This window comes from Anas acuta, chromosome 6 (assembly GCF_963932015.1).
Source record: "Anas acuta chromosome 6, bAnaAcu1.1, whole genome shotgun sequence".
NCBI lineage: Eukaryota > Metazoa > Chordata > Aves > Anseriformes > Anatidae > Anas > Anas acuta.
Genome location: NC_088984.1, coordinates 24,975,204 through 24,996,556, shown reverse-complemented (window position 1 = coordinate 24,996,556; position 21,353 = coordinate 24,975,204). Strand labels below are relative to the sequence as shown.

General features: G+C 40.0%; 1 protein-coding gene across 2 annotated transcripts in view; it reads left to right on the top strand.

Moving 5' to 3' along the window:
* Window positions 1-4,797: 4,797 nt before the first annotated feature.
* Window positions 4,798-21,353, top strand: part of CERKL (ceramide kinase like) — a 52,420-nt gene continuing 35,864 nt past the window's right edge. For both annotated transcript variants that reach the window (XM_068685863.1, XM_068685864.1), the window contains exon 1: window positions 4,798-5,221. In XM_068685863.1, coding sequence (XP_068541964.1) covers window positions 4,813-5,221 — 409 coding nt within the window. In that variant the 5' untranslated portion in view covers window positions 4,798-4,812. The remainder of the gene's footprint in view (window positions 5,222-21,353) is intronic.

Genomic DNA, 21,353 nt, shown 5'->3' with positions numbered 1-21,353 from the left:
CAAATTCTCCAGATCAGGCAATGGATATTTCCTCACAGCCTCCTCTTATCCCTTCTTAATTTCCATTCCCTACCTTCAGTATCATACCATCCATGAATCAAAAACTGGCCTTACATTTTCTCACCTATTCACCTCATTGCATTTTTCTACTCCTTGTCTTGAGGGAGAAGATTTATTTCCCAATAGCTTGTTTTACCTGGTTGCTCTCTTGCAGTAACCACTAGCCATACTTCCCTCACTTTCTGTTCCTATCTTTCCTCCCTTCACTACATTATCCTGAAAGGAATTTCTGAGATATCCACTGGTTCTTAGCACAGCGAGAGATGACTTCCTTCACGCAGTGAGGAATGCTGTTAGTTAAAGATCATCTCCCTGTTTTCTGCTGCTTCTTGTCTGAGCCCAGAGGATGTTCCCCCCTTGTAGTTTAGCTGCATGTCCTCAAGGCCAGCACCCTGACACACAGTGTCCCTCTAGGTCCAGACTGTGGAGAGCCAGCTTTGAGAAACCACAAAGGCCTCCCCTACCTGAAAAACAGACTTCATATCCTGGCTTGACCTTGGACTTGCCTTGTCACTACGGACTCCCCTGGTGGCTGCCGGACTGGTACTGGCTGTGTTTGCTGCCACCAGATTTGCCCCCGCTGACTCTGCTTCCCAGCTTGATGTTGGACCTGCCTCGAAGCAATGGATGTGCCCAGCCATCTGGGCTCTTGGCTGAACCTGGCTACACATGGCTCTGCTCTCAGGGACATGGGGCCCCTGCCCGACCTGTGGTCTCCCTCAGCTGCCCTTTCTGCTCCTTAGTACACCTTTAATTTCAGCTTCTAGGCACTGAGGGCACTAACTAGCCTTAATCACCCTGACCAGCCCCACCTGCAACCTGCCCAAGAGTTATTTAAGCTCAGCTTGGAAGGCTCTCACCCCTTTGCCTCAGAGATGCTGTAGGATGCTGGTCTCCAGTTTAGTCACAGCCCTGACTGGTGCCAAGCCCTGCTGGTGCAGAGCCAGGCACGCAGCCTGATGTCCTGCCCTGGCCTCAGCCCTGCCTCTTCACAGCGAGCCTGCCAGTGATCTGTGCTTCAGCTGGTGCTGGCACCCTCCCCTGGGTGGCCTTGCTCAGGTACTGTGTGTTGGCCCCTGCCCAGAACAGCCCCGCTGTGCTCACCCTGGGGTCCCCCTGGCTCCCTGTCCCCCAGGAGCAGCTGGCCCTTGCTGTGCCCTGGCAGTGGCCTTGCTTCCCTTCCTGTGGTGCCCTCCTCCTTTCTGCTCTTTCTACTTTTACTTGAGCCATCTGTTTAAAAAAATACAAATGTGTTAAGTTTCTAAGGCAGCTCTTCTGGCTCTAAAGTAAAACAGAGTAATGTGGCTTCAAACTAAAGCATTCGACAAAACTGTTCCATGGTATATTGTAAAAATGTGTATTTTTCTGTAATTGTCACTGGAAAAAAAAAGCTCTGTTATCATCAGAACTGCTGATGAACTAGATGTCCTTGTGTGCTGTGTAATTAGCCACCCTAAACCTGAAGGATGTACATGAAATTCAAAGATAGTTACTTTGTCTGGAGAACGCTAAATATTTGTAAATACTGGAATGCTTTTGAAGGCTGAAGAGCTGCAAAATTAATTTGAAGGGCTCTTATGTCAAATGTCTTCAAATGTACTCCTTATTAAGAGGTACATAGGACTTATTGTGTATCTACATTCTTTTATCTATATTATTTGAATCAAAAGGCACATGAGATAGCAGACAATAACAAAACTAGCTGCTTTGAGCAACTTCCAATACCTTCTATATCATACTTATTCCTTATGTGGAATGTGGTACTTCCAGCTGTCCCTTTCATATTGCCAACAGAAGTACCTGTATGCTCTGCTCCCAAATTCTGTCCATGCTCCAAGATGTAGAACAAACCAGGGCCCTACATGTACATTCAGTGGTGTATGCTAGACTGGCATTTGCCTGCCTACTATGCAATTACTGCTACAGGTTTACTCTTTGTCTTGTATCTCTTTTAATCTAAAATGGGAACAGCACCCAGGATGTTACATGGGATCAGCAATATACACAACCCTCTTAACATGAAAGGATAAGAAAGTTCTACATGTGAAAGTTCTAGTAGTAGTTTTGTAAAAATGGTTCAAATATTGCTGGCCTATTCTGTGGTGTTTTTTTTTTTTTTTTCCAAATTCAGTATAACAGTTTGAAACCTGTAGTGTTCAAAAAGTAAAATCACAGAATCATCCAGGTTAGAGACTTCCAAGATCACCCAGTCCAACCTCTGACCTAACACTAACAAGTCCTCCACTAAACCATATCCCTAAGCTCTACATCTAAACATCTTTTAAAGACCTCCAGGGATGGTGGCTCCACTACTTCCCTGGGCAGTCCATTCCAATACCTAACAACTTTCAGTAAAGAAGTTCTTCCTAATATCCAACCTAAAACACCCCTGGTGAAACTTTAGCCCTTCTCCCCTCATCCTGTCACCAGGCATGTGGGAGAACAGACCAACTCCCACCTTGCTACAGCCTTCTTTAAGGTATCTACAGAGTGCAATAAGGTCACCCTTGAGCCTCCTCTTCTCCAGTCTGAACAAGCCGAGCTCCCTCACCTGCTCATCATAAGACTTGTTCTCCAGACCCCTCACCAGCTTCGTTGCCCTTCTCTGGGCTCGCTTAAGCACCTCAGTGTCCTACTTGTAATGAGTGGCTGAAAACTGAACACTATATTTGAGGTGCAGCCTCACCAGAGCTGAATACAGGGGGACTTGCATATAATAATATTGACTATGTATAGTAGTGTGTAGTATATATGACTTGCATATAATAGCATTTTCTCCAGGAAAAATGGTCTGCCTCCTACTTAAGGGACTGTAGGGACTGAGGACTTTGTTAGTAAACCAAGAGTGACCTGACTTGCACATAGTGACAAATCATGGGAGGAACACGCAATTCTCTCAACTGTACTTGTTTGTTTTAATTTACTACATTTTATTAAGTTACTAAGTTAAAATATTTCCATTGCCACTACTTGGAGTTTTAGAACTTTCAAAAACATTAGTTGAAGGATGTTGCAACTCCCTTATGAGCTGTAATGGTCTTCCTCTGAGTAGTTTTTTTTTATGACTGTAAGAAAGTTATCAGCTCATCGTTTCCTGTACCTTATGATAAATCTAGTGACAATATATAATACTTGTAGATGGGATAAGCTAGTAAATGGTCCCAGAAACAAATACAAATGACAGTAGAGGTTATAAAGAGCATACTGCCTCAAAGTAGATGCAACTAAATCCATTTTTAAACTGTGCCTCCATTTTAATGGTCTAGCTTTCTTTTTAAATTACACGAATGAAAATGTATTAGAGACTACTGATGTCCAAAACAAGATGCAAGTTTAATTGAATAATCTACAGCTCTACCAGTAATAAACTGGTAAGGTAAGTGTTTTATTTTTTTTTCACTTGCTGCTTTTCCTGCCTTGTAACTCAATCATCTTTAGGTGGAAAAAAATATTATGCAAAACTTTTGTAGTTTGCACATTTTAAATTGTTTATACTTTATCTGATCACTCTGCAGTCAAGATATTTATATTTCAACAAAGGAAATCTAAGGGATAATGACAAAGTTGTAACAAGATGATTGTTAGCAGCTTTAAGCAATCAGAAGCTTTATGTGATGTGACTCAGGCAGGTTTGTCAGGGCTACTTAATTAAAGCTGAATCAATGGTTTGGTGCAAATTCAAAAGCACTTACAGGTTGTGTATTTAGCAAATGTTCAGAGCATGTTTTAAACTCAAAGTAATAGATGGAAATGAGTATCAAAAACCTGTACCACAATTCTTTAAATGGTCTTCTTGGCTACACAATTAGCATTTGGTACAGGTTTTTATGGAACTATTAACAAAGGCAGCTTTATAGTCATGAAATCCGTTACTGTCTCAGGAGACTTTCAGCTGGTTTGACTGCAGACAGATTTGCCTCTCTCTAACAGTATTTCTCTTCTAGACAGACAACCACTACAAAGAACCTTGGATATCCCAACATAGCTTGAGCTGTTTGTATCACTCATGGTCAGCAAAAGGCAGTATTTCTATTTTAATGCTCTACTTCTTGGTTTTATCTTGTCCTATGTATTTGTAATAAGATTACTAAGCTGCTTGTTTAAGTGTATTTTCCCATGCATTAGTAAGCCAGCATGACATTATACAACTCACAACTAAAAAAAAACCTTGCTGTTTTCCACTGAGTTAAGCCCTGGCAGGCTCAAAAGCACCTTAGAAACTGGGGTTGCTAGAGGAGCTCTAATGTGACTGTCATCAGTGGATCTTAGAGCAGCTGTGAGTAAAGCTGTCACACCTGCAGGCAGTAACATCTATCCTTTACTGAGGGGGGGGGGAGTAAAGTAGTGTGTCTCCCTCCCCTGCTTTAAGTGAGGGGGTTGAGGGGTGAGCATTGTCCCACGGGAGATGCTCCAGGGATGTGTGGTGCTGGAGCACCCCCTGAGGTGTTTGTGTGCCTGAGGCTTTCACTGAGGCCGACACAGTTCTGCTGTGGTGCTGACCTGATTTATCGAAGCCCCCACAGGCGGCACCTGATCTCTCGTAGCAGGAGAGGGCTGTTACACGTTCCTGTCGCTCTTCTAAAGCCAAATGATAGCAATATCGGTGGTAACACAGAAGCAGAAACACTTCTGAGGGGGCTTACATGAACGCGGGCAGCTGGAGCATCTCTGTGGCCCTCCTGAGGGGAGTGAAAGCAGCTGGGCACGAAGAAGCCGGAGGGGGCCGGCTGCGTTAAGGCGCCCGGCAGCCCAATGTCGCTCGCTCCGTACTGGAGCGGGACGCGGCCAGGGGCTGCCTCCGACCCGGGACGGCTCCTGACAGGGCCAGGGCCGAGCCCCGTCCCCGGCCGCCCGCCCCTGGGCGGCCGCGGCCCCGCCCGGAGGCGGAGCGGAGCGGGCGCTGCCCTGGCAGCCGGCGGGACGCGGTGGGACGCGGCCGCCATGCTGGGAGCCGCGGGCCCCTTCCTCCGGCCGCAGCGGCGGGCAGGGGCCGAGGAGCGGCGGCGCAGGGTGGCCCCGCTGGCGGCGAGCCCCCCGCCGGCCGAGCGGGGAGAGGAGCCGCTCCTCCGGGGCATCTTCGAGATCGGCAAGAGGAGCTGCGACGTGGTGCTGAGCGCCCGGCGGCTGCGCTGGAGCCCCATCGTGCCCGAGAGCCCCGCAGGTGGGACGGGCAGGGGCTGTCGGGCAGGGGCAGGGGGCGAGCCGAGCCGAGCCGAGCCCGTTGTTGCAGGGCAGGGCATCGGGGCTTCCCGGCACGGGGTTACCGCGAACCGCCGCCTGGAAGGGGGTTCCGAGCTCCTCTCCCCCCTGGGCTTGTCCTGGTGCTTAATAAAAAGAAAGAAATAAAATAGCTCAGAGCGCAACGAGCGGCTTGCACCCGAAGCACCTAATCCTGCAGAGAGCCTGCGCTGCTTAGCGGGTGGCGCAGAAACGCGAGGTGCACGGGGTGTGCCCCTAGCCCCTCGGCAGCCCGGTGAGAGGGCTGGGTGCCATCGGCTCGCCCCGGGGTGCCCGGGGGCTTGGGGCGCCTTCCCTTGCCCCGACGTGCCGTGGGGGTACAGTGTTATAGGATGTGGTCAAGTGAAACAAAGTTCGTGCCAAAGCTTAGAAGGAAAGGAACGCTCCCCAAACTTACACAGATAGTCTTTATTTATTTATTTATTTATTTATTTTCTACTGGAAACTCTGAAAACATAGTCACTTTCAAAACTGCGTATGTACTCCTAGCAGTGCCCGTTTACCGCAGTGACCTCCCAGTGCTTACGTGAAGGATAAGTCGAAGCTGTGTTTCAGGAATGCGGTTTCCAGAGAGCACAGCTGTGTGCTGTTATGGCTCAGTTAGCTTCTCCAGGCCTAAAACTCCAAGTTCAGTTTAGCATCATTTCTGAAGGATCTTAAAACTTTTGTACGGGTAAGATGTGGCTCCAGAGCTGTGTGGAAGGCAGTTGTTCCCATGCTACTGCTGCAGTGGAGTACTCAAATACCCGGAGCTGAGGTTACGCTTAATTTCAGGTAGCATGTAGGGACACCAGGGCTACTCAAACCAAGCCATGTGGTGCCATGCGCAGCTGCTGGCTCTTGGCCTCTGAACAGTGTAACCACATTCATGCTGTGTTGTGCAAAGACACGAATATCTGCTTTTCCGCAGGGCTGTTCAGTTTTTAGTCTGTGCTGATGTTTGTACAGACCTTCCTTTTGTGCAGCCAGTGTGGCAGTTTCAGTAACGCACAGCTCTGTAGCCTCTCCTCCTTGCCGTTTGGGACTACCTACAGGTCTCTATGTACATGATCTGAAGTGTAATTTGTGAATTATTTAGTTCCATGTGGAACGCTCTAGTTTGATTGCCATTTTATGTGCTAGCTACTTTAATGTAGCTTGAATCGTCATATATCAGGAACTTTAAGTCCATGATTGTTTTTAAATTGTTACCAGTGGTGGATTTTAAGGTACAAACAAGAAAAATGAGCTTCATGCTTACAGGGATGGGAATACATTGTTTTTTTTTTTTTTTTTTTTGTTTTTCTATGAAAGGTCAATCCCCCTAAACTGCTACTTTGTGTAAGAACTTTTCAGCCTGAGCTTGCTTACACAGACAAGGGGAGATTTTCCTAGTTCCTGTGAAGTAATAAAGTACTCTGTGTATAAAGTCAAACATATTGCAGATGGCAGAACTAAGCAGCATTGACAAGTTGATGTCAATTACTCCAGGATTTGGACTTTTACTGCACATGCATTAAATAGATGCCAATACCTGAGACTCCTTCCCTTGGGCTGGCACAGCTCTGTGCATGCCTGCCTGTGTCTGTAGATGAGCTCAGTTGGAGCTGAGGATTTCATTGTGCTGGGCTTGCTGCCCTTGCAGGGATGGATCTAGTGGAGGGCTTGTCTGTTTTGCCTTCCATCTTGGATGCTGGAGGTCAGGATGGTATTTGTTTGGCAATCGCTGAGGTCAAATAGGGATTTTGGAATTTGGATGTCTTTTCTCTCCCACATTCTTGTATCTCAGAAGCAATTACTAGGGGGTGTCGTGAGTGTGGGACTCGTGCTGGTGCTGCAGGAGCTGCCCGTGACTGCCTCATTCTGTGTGACCACAGTGCAGTGGTGCAGTACATGGCCTGAGCTGTGAAGGTACAAGAGATGGCTGACGGCTGTCTGAACAGCATGTATCACTCTCAGTGGTCCATTCCCCTGGGATTTGCTTTAAGCATACTTTCTCCAGACCAATAGCTTCATAATGTAATTTACCTTAGGCTCAAAAACATGCTTTGCCAGGTGGCCTGAATTTGACACTAAATGTCTCCTGCTTAGTCCTGTATGTACTAATTCTTCTTGTTTTAGGACAAGACCTTTCTTCTATGGCAGTCAAGTCAGAGGAGTGCCAGGTAGTCTCTTTCTCCTCTCTTCCCTCCCACCTCAGCAGCTTGCCAAGATTACTCCTGTCCTGATGAAGTCCTTGTTTGTTATCTGCAGTTCTGTGTTTCCCATTATAAGGCAGCTTGTTCTGCCTCAGCTCTTTCAGCTCAGAGCTGCAGCTTAATGTTCCCAAGTACATGACATCTGCTTTCCCTGGGTTTGTTCATGTAAACCCTGACATGAGCACAGTTCTGCCCCGCCGCACTGTTTCTGTGGAGCTTTTGGCCAACGTGATTACTCAGCAAACTCCCTTCTTTACTCTCCCCTTGCTTTCTGCAGCAGCTGTCTCTTAGAGGGTTTTTGTTACCTCTCTGGTCCAATAAGAATGATCCGTTGCAAGTTTCCTGCGTCCTCTGTGATAGCAAAGCCTAGGGCAGAAGCAAGGTCTGGGCCAGTGCCTGAGCCTGGGGCCTGAGGGTGAGGATGCAGGGGGTGGTCGAGGGGGCAGCGTGGTACAGGGCCTGGCTGCCCCACCACGAGGCTGCTGTTTGTGCCCGGGGGTGCTCAGTTCAGCCCCTTCTCGCAGCAGCCTGCTGCTCTCTGACACCTGCCAAGTCACTTGCTTTTAATGATGCGTTGGATGCTGGGATGAAAAGCAGAGCTTGCAGGCAGCCGTTACTGGTTTTTACTCATTTCTTTCCATGTAGTTTTCCTATGCCATAAAAGTCATCACTGAAGTTAAGGAAAGGCAAGACCTCTCTCTGTGTTAGTAATCCAGCTCAAACTGTAGGGCTACTAAGTCTGGATGCTGCTGCAAAGCAACAGCAGAGAAAGCTGTCCAACCTAAGTGATTCTATGAAAAACAGATCCAAATATTAGCTGTGGTTTTTAGAAATTTCCAGGAGATAATACACTTGACAGAATGACAGAAAAATAATTATTTGTATTTAAGAAGAGATGCTCAGGGTGCAGTATTTTTTCACTGTGGCTAAAGTTTAAAAGCTAAGAAAATATAGGGGATTAGCAGTGCTGGATGTGGGTGTTATATATATTTTGGAACGGGTCAGCTTTCTTTATTCTGTTCTTCCAATATTACTTTTTTTTTTTTTTTTTTTCTGTTGAATGTGAATGAGAACTTTAATCCTGATAACTTCCTTAAAGCCTGCAGCATCTTTTTGAAGATTTTTCAACTGTGAAACTCTGTGGCAATTGCAGTTTTTCAGCAGATTTCTATCAGATAGGAAACTAGAGGTTGGACTAGGTGATCTTTGGAGGTCTCTTCCAACCTAGATGATTCTGTGAAATGGAATGAGAACAGCACTGACACAGTTTTTCACCAGTATGGGAAGCATGGAGGCCTTTGATAATTATGAAAAACCTTTTTATAAGTGTATCTTGTTGTGTGTGTAGTGTACTTGACTCAAAGGTATATGAATCCATTCTCTCAGACTGACAACATGTAGGCTGAGTAGTTGGGTAATAAACCTGTCAGATAAAAACTTTTTTTTTTTTTTTAATATAAGTAATTGCATACAATATTCTAAATTAATTGCCTGACAAGGAAGTAATATCTCTGGAGCAATCACGAGGTCAGCATATTATTGACTATATATTTTTATCATGAGTTAAAGATCAATGTGTAGTTTAAGTATATATAGTATAATCTTCTTGATATGCATTTAAAATAAGAATTTATAAATATTTTATGTAAGTGCAGCAATAAGGAAAAAATCACTGATGTATTGAAACAGTGAAAGAGTTAGCAATAAAGGACTTAAAATTAATTCCGAGTGCATAGTGGCCTGCTGCCAAGGCTATTTAGGAACAGATGTGGGTGAAATAGATACCAATAGTCTGTTTGGGATCTCTAAAGTAAGACATCTGTCAGTCTATTGGTCAGACAGGAATAATGGAAATGGGAACTGGCTGTTACAAAACGTGAATTACCAAAGTTGTACGTTGGTCAAACTGAAAGCTTTTGATTCTCTGCCTGATGTGTAGAGAACATAATTTCTCTAAGTGGTTTATGTATTGTCCAAGTAGGAAAAGGCATAAAAATACAAAGTATAACTGAGAATGTGATGTGTATTTATCCCATGGATATATGGTTTTAAGATGTAAATTGAAGTAAAAAATCATACAGTCTTAAACAATCCCAAAGTGTCTAAACATGAAAGAGACTCAAATCTTTTTCAGGGAAGTCCATAAAATGTATATCTCTTAGGAAGAATGTTAATTTTTAACTTTTTGCCAAAAAAAAAAAAAAAAAGTATTTAAGGAAATTGAGTATATTATCAGTCTCGCAAATACATTTGTTATTTGAGGCTACTTCTAGACATAATGTCTTGGTTTTCTGTGTGTCTTTTTTTTTCCTTTATCAGCTGGTCAGTCTGGGAGAGTCCATGGCTAGCTGTTGGTGGAACAATTTACATTGCTTCATGTTTTCTGCTGTTTTTCCTATACTTCACATGTTTATGCACCTCTCTGAACATGTTGAAAGGGATTAACATACCCTGGACATCTAATAGGGGCTTTTGTATGTATTTTGATTCTCTCTATCCAAAAAGAGCAGATATTGAAATCTTTGTTCCAGAAAATAAGTTTCTTTGCTAGGTCTTGCAAATTGCATTGCTGTGTGTTTGGGTTTACATGCGTGTTAAACAACATGTGTTCATGACTTCCTTCACAGTGTGATGTGAGTTTGAGCTAACAGGATCCCAAAGTCATTTAGCTTTCACATAAGTAATAACTCTCCTTCATGGCATTTAGGTTTTAATAGAAATGTATTTCTGTTGCCGATATTGTGCGTTTTGTTATCGTAGAGCTCCGGTAGCCCATAAAATGGAGAGTTTTAGACTTGCCCAAAGGTGGTGGGTTTTCTGTTTATTTTTTCATTCTCCCGTTGCTCTAAGGAATAATTAGGCTTTCCCGTGCTGTTACTGTTGGCAAAGCAAAGCTCAGCTTTCATCCTTGTTTCCTCCTGCCTGGCGAGCTGAGGTGTCACATGGGTGGGTGGGGGGGCTTTAGGGGGCAATGTAGGGGGGCACCAGGGAATGGAGGGGAAACCACAGCTGTTGGTCAGCTTGCAGGATCATGCTGTGGGGTGCAGGGCCCGGAAATACGGGGCAGGAAAAGCAGAAAAGTCAGAGGAAGCATAATAAGGTGGTGAGGTAAAACGAGGTAGGATGCAAATTCATGTGCTAAAATATTTTTAAAACAAACAAACAAAAACCCAACTTATCAGTTTCCTGTCCATAGAATAACTGCTAACTCTTTGTGCTTTCTGTGCAAAGGTGTGCATGAGTTAACTGTTTCCTTTAGAAGAATCTGGGTGTATACATTAAAAAAAAAAAAAAAAGTTCATATATTCACCAGTCTTTGATATCCATGCTAATGCTGTTTTGATGTCCGTGGTACAGGGCTAAGTGTCCCTTCTTCATTGGTAACTAAAGTTCTTTTCTAACCATTAAAAACAGTTCACAAATTCCTTTCCTAAGCATAAGTCTTGTACCTCAGTTTTTCAATTGTCCTGTTCTTCAGCCTTTGAGAAATGCTATTTTATCTGCCTTGTTCACATTCTAGATGCTGTTGCAATCTTTTTTTTGGTCATCATTTTTATCATATCATCCCCATTTATCCCTATTTATCATATCATCCCTGTTACAAGCTTATCTTGACTTTCAGGTGTAGCTTACTCCCATGGCAGCAGTTCTTTCTGATCTCAAGTCTGTCTGGAGCACTAGCCACCCCTTCCCAAATGTTTGGACAATGTGTGGTTTCTTTCATGTTGTCCCTCTCATTTAGGAGCAATGCTCTTTAAATGTCCAAGAAACTACAGAACAATCAGAACTCTGGAAAACATGCCTTAAACTATATATATATATATATATATTTTTTTTTTAAGTAATGTCTGCAGGAAATAAATACAAAATCTTACAAATAGCTTGTCCATTCAGACCCTGAGACCACCACTTGCTTTCTTTGCTTGCAGCTGTTTCTCTCCTTGGTGTGTGTGGAGTGAGGTTCTGGAGTACCTGCATGGGACAGCAGTGGGGATTGTGCTCCCTGATCGCACTGGAATTCGGGATATGATGTTCTTTTGCAGTTTCTTGTTTTGTATTTTGACAAAAGATGTGCTTAGAATAAGACCTTTCTGCCTTTCTTTTGCAAATATGAAACAGAAATAAAGTAGGGAAGTCTGTCTGTTCTTGTAGGAGTCAAAATAAACAAAACTTAGGAAAACAATTTTCATTTCATTGTAGATGCCTTGTTAACTACATATATTTATTTTAAAATGTATATTTATTGCATAAAACAAGAACAGCAGGTATCTAATGGCTGTTGTCACTTTTATGCCAAAACAAGCAAACAGGCACTGGAGACAAGGAATCTGTTTTTTTTTTTCTTGCTGTTTCATTTAGGTATACACAACTATATTAGGCCCTGTTTTTAGAGGCATATTTCTATTTCAGTATGTGTGGTACTCCAAGAAATATTTGTATCCTTCTTAGACAGTTTTTGACCCTAAGTAGCTGCAAATCTGTGAGCATAAACCTGAAGGATTGGATAGTCTTTGTGTACCTTAACATTTGTGGATCATAGATCTAATGTTTTCCTTTCAAGAAAATCAGTGGTCTTGGTTTTTATGACTTATGTTGTAACAGTATGTGCAGACAAAAAGCCATAATGTGTTGAGTATCTGATACATGTATTACCATATTGCCATAAGGAACGGCTATTATGTTAGACACCAACTGATTTCATGATAGTGTTGGATTTCTCTCACATATGCTTATGTTTTTGTACAGATGATCCTTTAGGAACATCTGCTAGTTTTGTGGTGGTATCTGCTGTTTCCTTTCAAAATTTGACCTTTTTGTCATTTACTACTGGGACTCCTATAGAATTGCATTACACTGGGATCTTTTTCTAAATTGATTCCTGTTTCACAGACGTTAACTCTCTATTTTTTGATTTAATTGGGTTTCATCATATTCTGGCATGCTATAGAGTTAAGTGCAGCTGTGAAGGTGATAAATCAACCTCTTAATATAGAATTTCATTATTATTTAAATGTATGTCAATTTGAAGTAGATTACTAGAACTTCTCTTTCCCACTGTTTAGGTGGTCTTAAAAATACTTGTGTGTGCAGACGGTGTGCAAGGACAGCATTTCTCAAACTATTTCACTAGGGAAGAAGTTCTGGAAATCCTTTCTCACAGTTTGGGGACCCTTCCCCTGTTCAGTTAAGCATGGTGATAACAGCTTAGGATCACATCTGCAAGTGAAGCTGAATGAGTGAAGCTGCAAATACAGCTGAAGCTCAGCTGTGGTGTGCTGCTGCAACTGGCAGTGTAGTCATGACCCTGTAAAGGCAGCCCAAATGGGTTCTTACCCTGTTGGAAGCTCATCCTCTTGGGTGAATAGGCATGCTGTATAATGATCTTTCACATGTAGATGGGTCTGGGTAACTGGATTTTATATAGGTTATGATAAAGAGTTGAAGACAATGTTATTTTCTGTTTACATGGGACTCCAGCTTTTATTATCAAACAGTTTTGCTGTGGCCCTCTGCAGGAAAAAAAAAAAAAAAGAAAGAAAAAAAAAGTGTGTTGAACTTGTATTATTTGGAAAAGTGGCTGATTATTTTGCTTCCAGTGTATGATGTATGTTTGTATGAGGATACCATTCACTTTCACATGACACTGTTCATGGTTTTAAAAATTAAATACATGTATGAGACTTAATATTCTGAAAGATAATTAGTCTCCTTGTATTTCTTTGGCTTTGTGTATTGACATGCATTCTCACCTCGTTATACCTTTTCATTCAGAAGTGTATTAATTCCAAAAGTGATTATGAAGCTAGAATTTACTTCATATTTTTCAATGACAATTTTACCAAAGGAAAAATAAAGACAGCTCTTTTAACATGCAGTTGTCTTTCTTGGTTGAACCTAAAAACCTAATGTATTTTCTTATTATTAAACTATGCAGATTAGAAATGCACTGCTTCTACTGAATGAGAACCTTTTGCTCCTTGTAATGTCTCAACATTGCTGTTTTGCTATTTGTGCGTCCTTGTGGAGTGATTAAAAATGAGAGGGAGAAAAAAGTCCAGAAGTCCAGTGGAGAAACAAGAAATGTCCCCCCAACCTGGAATTTTTGTGGTGCTAGAATTGCCAACAGTGCCATTTCTTCTTTGGAGAAGAATCCATGCTGTGTTCTCTATAACATCCAAATCCCCATTTTTTAGTTAGCTTTCAGGAGTTGCTCATGTCTGATATAGAAAAGTAGTCTATAGGTTTATCTTTTGGGAATGAGTTTGGTGCCTGGAGACGAACACATTTGTTTAAACTCTTGAGCTGTATGTGTATCTTTATCATGCTTGTAAGTGGGAGTGTTTTGAAATGTTTATGTAGGGATTGAGGGTGGGCTTCTGAATTGATTCCTTCCCCATGTTTTCCTAGTGTGTGTCTTTTTAGGATTGAAGAATATCCTGTTTGTTTTTTTCATAGGTGGGTATTTGTTTTATGATTTTTTTTTCCTTGTGATTTGTATTTGTCATCCTAGCTGAATGTTACCAAGTATTTCTGTGTAATGTGTATGGTAAATTGCAAATATTGAACAGTATATTATGAATGCTAGAGATTAAAGAAAACAAAATCAAAACACAGAACTTATATCTATGTATGATGACGTAGTTCTTAGAAACTTTGGGATTGATACATTAAATATGTAAGTCCTTAAGTGGCAAAAACCAAGAAGAGGCTTCAAGCCATACTAATTTGAAGGTTTTGTAATGTGATTGCAAGCCAGAGCTTGTAGAATATTGCAAACCACAGTGTTTCATTTTATGTCAAATTGGAGCTCAAAATCCAGAGTGTATCAAAAGTTATTCACATGACCTCAAGATAACTTGTAGAGGTATTAAAAATTATTTTCCAGGCCCACGATTTGCTTTTCTTACATTATAAGGAATTGTTAGTTTTCATTAGTAGTAGCACAGAAGCTCTCTCATGGTCTGTCAGTATGGTAACAGACAAAGAAAAATATGTTTGCTTGAAAAAGAAAATGCATTTAAAAATAGTAGGTCTGAATTTTCATGTGAGCCTTGCATTATAATAGCCTTTCTCTAAGGATTTGATGGAATAAAATTCTATTTATGTTTAAGGTCTGGTGGCAATTCCTCCCACCTCAGCTTCTCATTCAGTTGTAGATGTAAGAACATGTAAGATCTGACAAGAAGCGTATGGTAACTGGGTTTACCCTGCAGTTCTCTCATCTAGCTTGTGGCTGTTTCCTCCGTGTGTTGCAATTCTAAACAAATGGTCAGTTCATGAACAGAATTCAGTGCTGAACTCTGAATTTCCCAGCTTTTGTCTGTTCAGGCAGGCTATGTAAGATGGTAGTTACTTAGAGGCTTTTTAGTTTGGAGTAGTTGTCGTAGCTGTCGGTTTGTTTGAACTGTGACCGTATATCTCTTCTGTCAGCTCATACACTCAAGTGAGTATAGGAAAGTATGCTTTGCAAAGCTCAGAAAATGCAAAGCAACAGATGTTGTGTGCTGCACTATTATACGTATCCTGGAAACAGAGCTTTACACAGTGCAGACAGTCTTGGAAAAACAAAATTTCACATACAAATGATCATGCTAAGGGTAACAGTAATAAATACTGATGACTAGATATAATGCTGTTTTGCAGATACTGAGTTTGAGTAGTTAAATGCTCATCATTACATTAAAAACACTTATTTGACAGATATTTAAAAATTGTCTTTATATTTTTCTGTATTGCTTAGTATAGCAGAAGCAGAATAAGTGAAATATTCTCACTTAAAGTAACATATGAAAATGGCTTTAAAATAAAAGTCAATTGTATTTTGACTTAGATGGCAACTCATGTGAATAAAGTAGAAGAAAAAGGGAAAAAAAAATGAGATGAGTGGCTGGGATTTTATGTGAAAATAACACGTTTCCTTGGCTGGTCTGTTGAGTGTATTGAATATGGCTCACCAAGAAATTGTTCCTGCCCAGCTCTTCTCGGTGGTGCACTGCTCATCGCAGCCCTGCCAGGGAGGGCAGTGAAAGGATCCAGACCTGAGTAGTTCTGGACTTCTCGAGGGCCTGCTCTGCTGCCTCTACAAGGTGAATGTACCTGGGGAAGAGGTAATTAGCAAGGGATCAAAATTGTTATGGCACTAGTCAATAGTACACAGACAGATAGGTGGCTGTAGCTGGTGGTAACTCATGGACTTCAGACTTTGAACTGATCTGTGGTGCTGTGTAGCAATTTCTGCAGTTAGTATGTTCTGGGGTAAGCCCACAAAAACATCAACATGTTCCGATAATCAGGAAAAGATTTTACATAGATATGTATTTTTAACATGGTACTGATTTTTTTGAAGGAAAAAGAATGCTTATGAATATTTCACAAGAAATGCAATGATTCTTGGTCACTTAACAGCAATGTGTTTATTAAATGAGGCTGTGATTAAACTGGGAAGATGCTTCAGGTCCTTTTCTGTTCGTACATCTTTTGTGATGGAGGAATAGTAACAACTAAGGGTGTGGGATTTTTTTTTTTTAATGTTTATTTCTCACAGAAGAACAAACAAAACAGCATTTTCTTTGCACTTACATTTGTTGGAGAGTTAATTATTTAAAATATGATGGAAACAAGCAGGTGGTCTTTTTGAAGTTTCATCCTTAGGTTTCATTTTATGGAAACTGCTTGTGGAATGTACCCATAAATTCAGTACTGAGCCAAGGGTATGATTTATACATATACGCTTGTTCGTTTTGCTTAAAGCAGATACTGCTTTTTTTTTTTGCATTTGCAAGTTTAACAATATTAGTTTGTGCGCAGAAGCAGACTAATGAAATGAAGTTACAGTAGAAAGAAAGCTGTCTTTAGATACGTTTCTATTTATTTTATATTTCTAGTGTTTGTTTACTTTCTCTAATGCATGGAGTGAAGGCTGCCTGAAAAGTTCATAGTGCCTTTGGTATTAACAGTGTGGTTGGAAAAGGGTATGGAAGGGAAAAAGCTGTCATGGGACAAACACAGAGAAGCAGAAACATTGAGTTTGTATGTTTGTGGACTGTTAAAATAGAAATGAAAAAGCATTTAGATATTGTTGGTCCTGTCCAACAGCACAACTTCAGAGACATGTCCATTTTACAGATGTGACAGTGAATCAAGAGTTGATACAATTAACAGTAATTACAATACTGTAATGTATTCATCTCTTATTTAACATCATCCTGATTAAGATCAGGAACTGTTGTTAGACTGCTCCTAGTGTATATAATCAGAAGTTTTTTCTGAAGAAAATACCATCTATCACTTAAACTGTTGTATGTATTATTATGTTAAGGATTATTTCTTTTTGATCTGACAGAGAGGCAGTTGAGATAGGGTGTGGGGGGAGCAGATGGCAATAGCTTTCTACCTTCCAATATAATAAGTCAGGTGTATCAAATAAGAAGAAGCAGGCTCAAAACAAAAGGATGCAGTGAGTACAACAGAACTGTGAAATGTAGTGCCAAAGGATATTGGTGATGCTAAAAGATTTTGTGGATTCAGCCGGAGACTGAAGGCCTCATCTGAGAGCTGTTAAATACCTAGAAACCACAGTCAGTTCTGGGTATCCCAAATGAAAACAGGTGGGGAGTAGAAGAGTATTAGAGAGAAATAGAAAAATGCTTGCTCGATTCCTTCTCTTCTCTTACCATCTGCTTATGGCTGTGGTTTGACACAGGATACCGGGACAGATGGACTCTTGCTCTGAGCTGATATTGCTGGTCTTATGTACCAGAAAACAGCTGAATTATATTTAAACTATATTTTATGTAAAAGAACACATCACTCGTCTGCAACTCGACCTGTATTTGCACTATTAAGCAAGTTTTCTTGGTAGAATTTGTATGTCAGTGTTTGCCTAGCCTCCATCTGCAAGGTACTTATGTTCATAATGAAGACTTTTGTTCTCTGTCAGACTCTGAACTTTTCCATCCTTATTTATAACTACATGGTCTATTTTAGAAGAGGGAGATGAGTAAGTGGTGCTGAGAATTTTTCTGAACACTGCTGGAAGTCTTCACCAGGTTTTGGAGTATTCCAATTCTGAATTACTCTTTTTTTTTTTTTTTCCTGATCTGTTGTTCCCTATTTGTGTATTTTCAGCTGTAGATGATTTGTTCCCCTCTTGATATGCCTCTTCCTAAGCTGCAGCTACTTAAAGAATTTTACAACAAACTTTTATTTTTATTTTTCCCGTAGAAAGAGCTGTAAAGTCTCTAAGATAATCATCATTTGGCTTTGTTGGTTGTGAAAGTAGGCTTTCTGCAAAGAGGGTAGATGTGAGTCATATTTATTGTAATCTATAGCATAAGATCCTGTCAAAGACATCATTACTTGAGTTTTCTTAGTCTCATTTTTTTTGCAAAGGCTGTAGAGTAGCTTGATTTTAGTGATAGGGGTAGCTAGTTGACGTGTTTCTGAAGTAACAGTGTGGATTAACTAAGCTGCTGCTGAATCCAGTTTGAAGATGCATCTATTAGTGGCTGCATGAGTACTTTGAATGTGAATCTCTCTCTGATCGTGCAACCATATGCAGGATCTTTGTGCTAAGAGTAAAAGTTTCAGGATCTCCAAGTGAGATACTTACTTAAACCTTGCAGTGATAGTAGTCCCTGTAGATGTGTGACCATTTGGTATGGTGTTAGCATTTCACATTTTGGAGGAGTAAAAATTCATGTTTTTTAATAGAGGTCTGAAAAATATTTTTGTCATCTGACATGCGTGTTTCTCCAACAGCAAGAGCTCATCAGAAATTGAGTATTTTAAGTTCATTAGTGGTATTTCCATTTGATTCTGGTAATTCTTGGTACTCTTTCATGCTGCATTCTTGTGATTCTTTGTGTGATTATTACTTATCTCCCCAAATATATTCAAAAGACTATGAAAATGTCCTTAGGTTTCCATGCTTTGGTACAAATCACCTTTAGTGACTATGATTAGGAATACATATGTAAATGTGGTATGTAGCTACAGTAACAATACCGAAGTTAAGAGTGATAGGTTGAAATGACAAGGAATTTGCCAATTTGCCTAAAAACCATGGGAGATGACTTATTTGAGGTTACCAGCCATGCAAAGATGTAAAGCATAAGTCATGGACTGTTGTGGGGTGTTTTTTGCTTCATTTATTTATTTAGAATTTTTTATTAGTGTCTTTTTTTTTTTTTTTTATTAGTGTCAGTTGATATGCCTGCCTGAAAATGCATACATTTCTGTGTGTAACTTAGTATATTAATGCAGTTTGACGTAAAAGTGAAAGTTATTTTTATGCTGGTTGTTAATTTTGAATTTCATGGTACTTAATGCTAAAATATTATTCATAAAGCATTTTCTGGATCCTGCTTGTTATTTAAAAATGAATTATCTTATTCAAATTTATGCAGTGCTTATTACACAAATCTAAAGAAAGATGGAGATCTTTAGATTTTTGAGAATCTCGTGATAATTTCAAATAATATTTTAAATAACTTGTTACCAATATTCTTACAGTTCCTGAACTGTGTAACAACATAAAATATTAAAACAACTCAAAGGACCAGCTTCCCCCCCATAATATTTTAGTGTATCTTGATTTCCAAAATAACATTGTATATGTTTTTCTTACAGTCCAATCAGTTATTCCCCACAATTCATTTTTTTCATTAAAATATTTTGTAGAGCTGTTCATATACTTTGCCAGTGTTTTGAGCACATGGTTTGAAATTTAATGAGCATACATTTATTATTTACAGTTTTAGTTTAATTTCAATATATGTGTATTATTACAGTGTATATTCAACAGTTCTGCTGCTAAATGAAGTAAGCATATACTTAGCTTGCTGCACAGATACATGGACACAGGTGGACATCTTGGTAGTGTGCACCATGCAGTGAAACACATGGCACTACACAACGTGGGGCAAAGAGCACGCAGTTTGAATTAGAAGTCATTTTATGGATACCTTGTAAATTTGTGCTTGTTCATACATGGGCTGTAATTTCTGAAATGGGTGCGCATGTTTTAATGTTGAACATTTGTAATATATGCATCACTCTAATGTAGCTGCCCTCTGTGGAAAGAGGCAGTATTGTATAAGCCTGTTTATGTCAATATTTTAATAATTTATCTTTATAACTACATTTTGTCTATATTTATAGTAACATTGGCACCCTGTGTACAGAAGATAAAATCAGTGCTGAAAGGAAACTTGCATCCATCTGGAAGCAATAAACTTTTCTAAAAGACTGCACAGTGTTACTTAATCCTGTGATTTCTTACTGTGAGTGAAATTAAGGTTTGGTTCAGTTGTGTCACATCATATTGGTATCAAATCTTTTGTGAGAGCTTTGTCATCATGTTAAGCTACAAACAAAATCTTAGAATTGATGAAGTCTGAGAACGTAATTTCCTCAGTCACAAGATTATGCATCACTGTAAATGTAGCAAATGCCCTGTACTAACAATGACAGTAATACCAGAAAGATTCTAGAGTGTTGTATTTTGAAAGCTTTCTTCTTCGTACAAAGGACTCATTTTTATACTGAAAATTTGACTAAGTATACCTTAAATTTTGTATTGTGTTCTAAGCAATTATTTTTCATACTAAACATATATCATGTTGTATAAAATATATTTTTAATATGCCAAAAATGTTTTGCAAGGTTAATTAGAGAAATATGAACATTTTCACTAAGAGCAAGGGGAAAAATATAAAGATCATCTAACTTTTTTTCTTTTTTTCTTTTTTTTTCTTTGCGTTTCTTTTAAGTCTGTTAAGTCTGGTCTACATGAACAAAATGGGATTCATTCATCCCTTCAGGCAAAGTGGTGTAGTCTTACATTCTTCCTATTCCTATGTGGCAAGTGAGCTGAAGTGAACTAGGGGCGAGAGAAGGGTTTTATGGTTGCCAGAGGATTTTGGTGGTGCTGCTGCCATCTCCTATCCTTGGGCGAGTGTGGAAGGTGCAGGCAGTATGATACAAAGGATGACTGAGTTTATGAAGAAACCTCCTAGAAAAACAAACTAAAGATCAATGAGTGTAAAACCGAACATGTAGCTGTTAATCAATGAGAGGTTCATGGATGAGTTTATCTAGCAGCTGATAGCTGTGCTTCAGTACCTAAAAGCATGAATTGCTAATATGCATGAATTACCAATAGCTTATGGAAGGGAATTGTCTGGTGTTTAAAATGGGATGTGTCTGTTCTTTATTATTATTATTATTATTATTATTATTATTATTATTATTATTATTATTATTTTTGTTTGTTTGTTTCTTAAGAAAATGTTAACTTAAAAATCTTTTCAGAAAAGATGAAAATTCAGATATTTGAGGCATGCTGAATTTCCTGAATGTCACTGGTATTTAGCAGTATAGCAGTATTGGATGGTTTATAAATTTGTATTTGAGGCTGAAGCAAATACCTTGCCAGTAAGAGTGCAAGTAGAATTAATTATTAACTTGCAATTGATCAAACCTGGTGATGTCATATGGGCATAAGAGGTGATTTCAATTTTTCATCATTATTTTCTGAAATGGCAGAAGTAATTGTCATGATTATGACACAAATTAGGAGGTACAAAATGGTGTGTATATGTGAGATCTTTCAACAGAGTGTGAAATGAAGCTCATGTTACCTCTTTGGGGTTTCTTTAGTACCTTTCAGCTCTGCTAGCCTGTTGTATTAAATCACATGTCGTTAGATCCCAGTCTTCTGTTTTATTTCACAGATCTCTCTCTTTTAATTAATTCCATTATATGATAGTGGTGCTGCTGGTCTTTGTAAAACTATCCATTTTATCTGATGCCCTTGTCTGCAGAGGCTTTACGAAAGGATGCAAACTGCTGATGTTTGTTCCACTGCATGGAACT